Source organism: Austrofundulus limnaeus, unplaced genomic scaffold (assembly GCF_001266775.1).
Source record: "Austrofundulus limnaeus strain Quisiro unplaced genomic scaffold, Austrofundulus_limnaeus-1.0 Scaffold29, whole genome shotgun sequence".
Classification (NCBI taxonomy): Eukaryota; Metazoa; Chordata; class Actinopteri; order Cyprinodontiformes; family Rivulidae; genus Austrofundulus; species Austrofundulus limnaeus.
Window position 1 is genome coordinate 2,920,702 of NW_013952431.1, and position 8,387 is coordinate 2,929,088.

Consider the following 8,387-nt stretch of genomic DNA (forward strand, 5'->3'; position numbering starts at 1 on the left):
TGTGTGTGTGTGTGTGTGTGTGTGTGTGTCTTCAGTGTGCGAGAGTGTGTTTTTTATTCATCATTTTCTTTCCATCCAGGGATGCTTTTACTGACCTGGCAGTGTGTTTTGAGATCAATGTCAGACAGAATAAATAAATCTTGGTCAATCAAAATACTTTTAAGGTGCATATTTTATGATGATTCAAAGTCCGGTTTCAGCATGTGTCACGTTTGATATGCTCCTCAGCACCAGGAGCTGACTCACAACCCCAAGCCATTGAAAAGGCTCCATTGTGTTATAAAGATGTTTGTAAACACTCTGATAAATTCTTCTGAAAACTGAAGCAAATTTATCAACAATTTMAAATTTAAATCCATTGCTTCACCTGATATGGCTGATTGTCACTTTAATTATTGTGTTAATTTATCATACAGTCAGTCTTTCACACAACAACAACTTTATGATTGCTGACTTTCCACTGAGATCAGCGACATTGTGTGATCTTTGGCACTTTTTATGGATTCAGCTGTAAATTTGAGGCAAAGATTTGGTTTTTGTGCCAAAAAATGTGTCTAAAATTCAGTTTCAGTTATCTATTACAACTTGATACTGGCCCATCCCTTGAGTTATCCAATGCATATGTCCGTGTAAAGTGACATAACAAAAGAAGGGTTAAAAATGTATTACATTGCTAATTGATTCTTCATTTTTTGTGTCTTCTCTGCTCATTCACAGCTGTCCGAAAAAAAGACTTTGCCAACATGACCGGCTTGTTACATCTGACGCTATCAAGAAACACCATCAGTCAGATTCTTCCATCAGCTTTCAGTGATCTGCGGCGACTGCGGGCTCTTCATTTAGACTCTAATAGATTAACTGTGATCAAGGTATGATCACTGAGTGGAATAATAAGGATTGTTAACTGGTTCTACTACAACAAATGTTTCACAGCATAGTAGATGCATTAGATATCTGAGGAGGATTTTCCTTATTATAACATATTCATATATCTCACTGTCTGTTCCCCTTTCCAACCAGGATGACCACTTCAAAGGTCTGACTAACCTCCGCCATCTGATCTTGGCCAATAACCAGCTTCACTCCATATCCCCTCATGCCTTTGATGACTTCGTATCTACTTTAGAAGATCTAGATCTCAGTTACAACAACCTTGCCCATGTCCCCTGGGACACAATTGGCCGTCTAACCAATGTCAATACCTTGAATATGGATCACAACCTCATAGAAAATGTTCCCCAAGGAGTATTCACAAATCTGCACAAACTGGCGAGGTAAAGACACGGAAATGAAGAGATTAACTTTTCAGAAACTGAAAAAAATGACCTTATCTGGTTCTTTATCTCTCCCTCTCTATTTTTTTTTTCTTTTTCCATTGTACCACTTGTCAAACACTTCTTTCCTCCTTTCCCATTCTTTATTAGGCTGGACATGACATCAAATAAACTAAAGAAAATTCCACCAGACCCACTGTTTCTTAGGATCCCAGTATACGCCAAGTCTAAAGGCTCCCCGCTCTCCTCTCTTGTGTTGAGTTTTGGTGGTAATCCTCTCCACTGTAACTGTGAACTTCTGTGGTTAAGAAGATTAACCAGAGAAGATGACCTCGAGACATGTGCCTCTCCCCCTGATCTCAGTGCCAAGTACTTTTGGACGATACCTGAAGAGGTCTGAGCTTTTTTCACTTTTATCCACTTTTGCTACTCTGGAGGAATAAGACCATTATAAGCATGTTTAAAATGTTTGATGCTCTCCTGTCTGTTTTGTTTTTTAGGAGTTTATTTGTGACCCACCCGTACTGACCCGAAAGTCACCTCATACTGTTGCTATGGAAGGCCAGCCTGCCAGTTTAAAATGCAAAGCCAATGGTGACCCTGAGCCTGAAGTCCACTGGATTAGCCCTGAAGGACGACTTATATCTAACACCTCCAGGTATCAAAACTATCTGATACTCAAAATAAAATGGTACAGTATATTGTATGTCCATACATTTAATTWAATTTAATTTATTTTTTATTAAAGTCCACCTGAGATCCCCTTTACGAATTTAGTTAGATCAAATGTTCAACTCTTTAAAAACATATTTTAAAAATAGTTATTGAAGTCAGCATCTCCTCAACTGTAAGACATTTTTTATTTTCAGATGATAATCAAGTTGCGTTATTTTTTAATAAATATTTTTAACTATTTCATGCAACATCCACTATGAGAGCATAATGTCACAGCATTTTTTTTCCTTTACATGCTTGTGCTTTTGCGATTTATTTATTGTAAAAAGGCATTATCTGTTTGTTTTTTTCCAATAAGGTCAATGGATAAAACATACAATCAGTTGGTTAAATGAGCCCTCTGTCACACAGTTATTACAATAATTCTGAATAGATTGTAGGTGGATGCTTCTGGCAAAGGTTGGCATTATCAAAATGTACCGAAGGCAGCAAAGTACATATTTGACTAAATGGATTAGTGAGTTGAACACTGATTAGGAATTGGCCCCACTGTAAGTGATATAGAATGAGGGCTTATGGAAATGAGAAGAAATCAATCGGTCTTGTCAGGGTCCATATTAGAACGTATTACAAGCAAATCGTTACCTCGCTCGTGTTTGGAAAAAAAATCATGTAGAGTAGGTCCCAGAACTTATTTGGTTTTCTTTTTTTGTTGTTTATCTAGAGCAAAAAATATGATACTGTATTCATAGTGTCAACCTGTACACACAGAAACCAAGATGAATTTTACTTTGTTTTCATTTTATTTCAAATTTATATCACATTATTGGCTACGAAATCCACTGTGTAATTGGTAAAATAAAAAAGGCCTGAGGTTTGTTTTTGTTTTTATAAATTTTTGACTTTTGAAAAAGATTTAAAATTTCACTTTTGCAAATCTTGAAGTTTTTTTTTTTCTTTCTTTCTTTTCTGGAAAACAACTCAAACAAACAAAACAAAATGAAACGGTGAAAATGTATTTTATACCTTGTCTTCACATTGTCTCAATGTCCTTTTATTCCAGAACCTTAGTTTTCCCCAATGGGAGCCTGGAGATCAACATCACATCTGTGAAGGATTCAGGAAACTTCACCTGCATCGCCTCCAATGCAGCGGGCGAATCCACAGGAAGGGTGGAGTTACTTGTAACAGCAGTGCCTCATCTTGCGAACAGCACAAGCCGCAGCCGGGATCCTTCTTCTGAGCCCGCTCCCTCTGACATTCTAACCTCCTCCAAGGTCGCACTGCCTAACAACGAGACGAGGGGGGCAGACAGGAGGGTCTCATTGGTGGAACTCACTGGGAACTCGGCCCTCATTAGATGGAACAGTCAGACGCCTACAACTGGAGTCAGAATGTTCCAAGTCCAGTACAACAGCTCTGGGGATGACACGCTGGTTTACAGGTCTGTCCATCTGTTTATGCTTTTATTTTATTTTATTTTTTCAAAAAGCATTTCAATATTTATATTGTTTGCATAAGTCAGAGTGTGCATGCAGCTGTCCATTAGTGATCTGGGAGACATTAGCTACTGCTGTGAGGAAAGGGCCAGCTGATACAAACTAGAGATTAGCTTCCAAAGTSGTAAAAGTTAAATTAGCTGAAATGATAAAGACATCTGCAGTGCAACAGATCCATTGCTGGATTCGCTGAATATAAGGAAACCAGGGCCAAATGAGAAGAGTCTGCGGAAAGTTTCAGCTCAACTTGGCTTTCTGTGGAACTGATTAATGCATGTGTGTGTGTGCGCACGTGTGTGTATGCTTCTGTTAGCTTATGGGGACAATTTTTGACCAATTTCTCAGTACCGTACATACAGCCTTGTGAGGACTCACTATTTCTTGTGAGTACCTGGTACCCTGGTACCCATTGTGAGGAACACCGTTGGGTGGTCAGGAGATAGGGTTAGGACTGAGGTGTGAATTGAGTTTAGGTTAGGTTAAGGGTTAGGTATGTACTGGGGTGCTTAAGGTTAGAGTAAAGCATTAGGGTTAGGCTATAGAAATGACCAGAMAATGAAWGGARGTCAMTGCAAAGTCCCCATAAGGATAGAACAAGTATCTGTRTGTGCACACATGTTTGTGTTTGATAGTTGTGGGTTTTTATTGTAAGCGTTTGTGAATGGCAAATGTCCCTGTTATGASTGAGTTGAGAGCTGCTTCCTTAAAGTTTACCTCAGAAAAAAGAAAGGCACTGTTTCAAAGCTCAAAGCTTTTTCTATTTCTTTGGATAAATATTAGAACTAAGTTGCGCCTTGCAGCAGTTACTGATAAAAAAGCATGGCTAACTACTTTCAGAAAACTTGTAAACTTCTGTTTTCTTTGAGAATTCTAAAAAAAAAAAGTCTATACAAAAGAGAAAGCACTGTCAAATTCATTGCCCAAAAATCTCTGAGAAAACTGTTGGGAGTCCTCTTTATTTCTAGTACTGAATTATTATTTTTGTTTCTTGTTTTTTGGCTATTTAAAACGTCATGACAGCAAGTAAGGGAAATTGTTTCTTGAAATTATCACTGTAAACGTAAGGCAAACTTTATGTACTTTTTCCAAACTGCTGAAGTTTGAAACAAAGGACAGATAATTAAGTTTTTTGTGATTACATCAGAAATTCAGCTTTCATTCATTTTGATGTGAACAAAAACAACCAAAAGAAACCTCTACAATATCAGATTGTTGGCTTTCTTTTTAGCAGAATAATACAGATGTTTATTCAGAAAGTTTGGCTGACTATGGAGAGACAGTTGCAAATAAGGCAAATGTTTACCTGCACAGCATCTGTCCATCTGCTTCTGACCGGCATCATTTGGGGCAATTCAGCTACACAGTAGTCTTGTTACTGAGTTAATCTGGAACTGTGTTTTTATGTGACATATGAATTTTATGAAAAATAAATATACACACAGTGAAAAGTTTGATGAGGAGCTGCAGGTAGCAGGATGCACACCTTCACCTCTGAAGGCGAGATAACAAACTTTATTCTGCTCTCTGTGGAGGACATGTGGACCGCGTGGAGCAAGAAATCATTCTGTAATTGTTTTTCAACTCTGTGGTTTTATTTACACGCTGTGCTTGTTTGGTGGTGGGAGCRTTCTGTGGTTGTAACTGTGCTGAAGTAGCTGCGTTTGGTTGGAGTAATAAACTACACTCGCTGCAGTTACGGCAAAAAGGTCACTTCTTTTAACACTGAGGTTAGACTCCACAAAAGTGGTGTTGCCGCATACCTTCTCATATCATGAATAAAAATCATACACTAAACTACATATTTAATCGAAACAAACAAAATACAGTTTATAATTCACATGTAAGTAAGTATTTTTATGTAATTAAATATAATGACTCCATCTTTATGTTAAATATATATATTTTCATATAGGTCTATTTTTTCACGTAAGATCATTGCTGAATCATAAGGCTTTTAAGACAGATATGGTCACATGGGATTAACATTCATTAGAATATATTAACATAACACCAGCTCAGTTCTAAGGAAACAAGATAAATGAAACTGTCCAATGTGTGCGTGTTTGTGTGTGTGTGTGTGTGTGTGTGTGTGTGCAAAAATGTGTGCAGTTCTACTCTTCTATCTTTCTTTGCTGAATATCCATTAAGAGGGCTGAGGTGCAATGAAGAGAGGAGAGGTGGGGGCGGAGAGCAGAGATGAAGGTACACAGGGTTGACAGGAAATGGATGTGGAAAACAAGACTAATGCTGCAAGGAGAAACCGTTTGAGCTCGGTGTAATTATTCAGCTGCGTATTTGTAATTTTGATTTTGTTTTAATCAAGCAAAACTTATTAAAACAACTCATTTTCACATTTGTGTAGTTAATAATTAAAGGYAATTTGTAGGTACGGTGGAAGGATTAAAAGGAACAGTAGGGTATGAAATTGGGCTTTGTAGAATGCTTATGAACTATTAATATCTTACATATTGTAGATTGCTCTTTGAACAATCAGAGTTTGGAGGAAAATATCTTAAATCTGATTGGATTAACAGGCTAGTGGCTAGTCAGAGAAGGGTCAAGACTGAAGGGTTCACTACTACCTTAAAACTACTATAATTGCAATAGGAATATATTTTTATTTCTTTATTATTTTACTTCTTCAAATGCTTCCCATTTTTTATTTATTTATTTATTTATTTATTTATTTATTTTTTGCTTCACAATGTTGGTAGAAATAGAATATTGCAGTCAGAAGTGCTCCACTTTCGCTATGTTTTTGCAAATGACCACAAAATTGTAAAAGTCTAAGCAATGTGAAACAGGAAATGAAGTTATAAAGACATGAGCTGTATGAAAGAATAAGGCTTAGATTGTTTTAGAACAGAATAGAACAATTCTAGTCCTCAAGGGCYRCAGCCCTGCATGTTTTACTTTTTCCCCTACTCAAACACAGCTGATTCAATCATTGTCCAAGTTCTGCAGAAGTCTGAAAATCATCCATTCATTCAAATCTGGTGTGTTGGAGCAGAGAAACAAGTAAAGTGTGCAGCGCTGTGGTCCTCGAGTGGCCTTCTGTAAACTGTATCAGGATTTAAGCATTTCATATCCATGTAGGGATCACCTCGAGTTAAATTATCAAGGAAACTGTCTTGGACTCAGTCCTCTGATGGGCCTGTAAGGGACAAAACATCTGTTTCACTTAGAACTGAATTTAGGCCACCTCAGGTCACCTTAACCTTTTAAAGAGACATTCTCTTCCTTCTAAATCAGATAATAAACAGAAGAATCTTCGTCTTATTTTATTTATTATTCTCTTAACTGAAAGTATTACGCATTTTGATAATCAGAGAATGTTTATCAAAGTTACAGGAGAAGAGAGGACAGATCTCTTTTCTCCCTCAGTATGATTTCAGCTATGTATGGTTTTTCTGTGGAAAAAATCTTATTTCACTGAAATAATCTTAATGGTTGAAAATTGATAAAATATCAATATTTTACTTGTCTGAATCATATTCGCAAATGTTTTGAACTTGAAGCAATTCATTTGTCTTTCAGTTATGTTTTTAAATAAGTGCTCATCAGATTATTAAATGGGTCATGAAATGTTTTCTTCTGAACCACACAGCAGCAATAATCTTTGTTTAGTTTCAGGAGGAGACGGTAAGTTCTGAATCTAACACTTTTCTTGATATAACTTTACTAATCTAACCTTCTGGAGGGCGGAACTTAGATTCTCTAAGCTTCTTAGTAACTAACAGTTTCCGCCCGGACCGTAGTAAAGTGACGGACCGCCGTCAGTCACTTTTGACAGCTAGATTCTCTTCGAGGAATCAAAAAGCTGAAAACTGTGTCAGGTTTGGCCCCTTCATCGCCAACGGGGAAACCTCACAGTGTGGAAAACCAATGCCTGGTTTATCCACTTCAGAAACTATCCAGACGGAAGTTTTATTTTGAAGCCTCGGTTTCCAATTTGGGGTCGCCTTCTACCTACGGCTTGATGCGGACCCAAGCAGTCTGAAAAACACGCCTTGGGGTTCCCTGTTTGAGGATCTTGAAGATGGATTCACCASCAGCACCCCCGATACCTGGAAGGTGACCGAAAATCATCTTTAAGGTAAAAAGCTGGCTGTGTGTGTGACGTCGATGTCTGGCTGACACCGAGTAGAATGCTTTGCCCTTCTGGTTAAACCCCACATTATTTAAGATAAAGTATAAGAAAGCTAACACCTTACTTTCCTCCTTTTCTTAAAGTTTTCCTTGTCAACCCTTAAATAATTGCCTCAAATTGTCTGGTATCAAACATCAAAGCTAGACGTTTGTGTTCTATTTAAGTGTTTATTGACAATTTAAGAAGCTAGAAGCTTGTTATTGTCGGTTCTAAACTTTTATACGAAACTGATTGCCACAATTAAGTGTATTTAGTGATTCTGTATGATTTGTAAAATAAATGATCTCAGTATTTATGGATCAAATCAACACTCACTGACTGAGTCTCACTTCTTGTGTGTCCATTCATTTTGCACTAGAGGAATATTTACCCAAACTAAAAGAGATCCCTTGCTAAATGAATTACTCTTATAACTTTGTTATAAGAAGTGTAAAACTGAACCCTTACAAAATGAATTCAATATGAATATTTTTATTATTATTCTTTTATCGCTTAGAAATAAGGACCAGGAGGAAAAAAAAGACTGATTAATCTATCAAACTGGTGATGTGACCTTTCCACAATTTTAAGCAGTCATGAGGCACAGTGGGGAGACATGAAACTGCTACTGCGCATGTTACTCAAAGGGTTGTTGCTACCTCACCAAAGAGTGAATGAGTTAGATGAGAGGCTGAGCTGCTAAAGCCTTTCTTCTGTCTACATCCCCCAGAATACCATGCAGTCGTGGATCAGAGTTTAGCGAAATTACCAACATTCTATCAGATTTTCTATTGACATTGATCATATATA

The 8,387-nt window shown here is 37.3% G+C and overlaps 1 protein-coding gene across 4 annotated transcripts in view; it reads left to right on the plus strand.

Annotated features, from left to right (window-relative positions):
* Window positions 1-8,387, plus strand: part of zgc:172282 (leucine-rich repeat and fibronectin type III domain-containing protein 1-like protein) — a 214,729-nt gene that overhangs the window by 131,693 nt on the left and 74,649 nt on the right. For all 4 annotated transcript variants that reach the window (XM_014005338.1, XM_014005339.1, XM_014005341.1 and 1 more), the window contains exons 4-8: window positions 718-869; window positions 1,021-1,274; window positions 1,425-1,668; window positions 1,775-1,932; window positions 3,013-3,393. In XM_014005338.1, coding sequence (XP_013860792.1) covers window positions 718-869; window positions 1,021-1,274; window positions 1,425-1,668; window positions 1,775-1,932; window positions 3,013-3,393 — 1,189 coding nt within the window. The remainder of the gene's footprint in view (window positions 1-717; window positions 870-1,020; window positions 1,275-1,424; window positions 1,669-1,774; window positions 1,933-3,012; window positions 3,394-8,387) is intronic.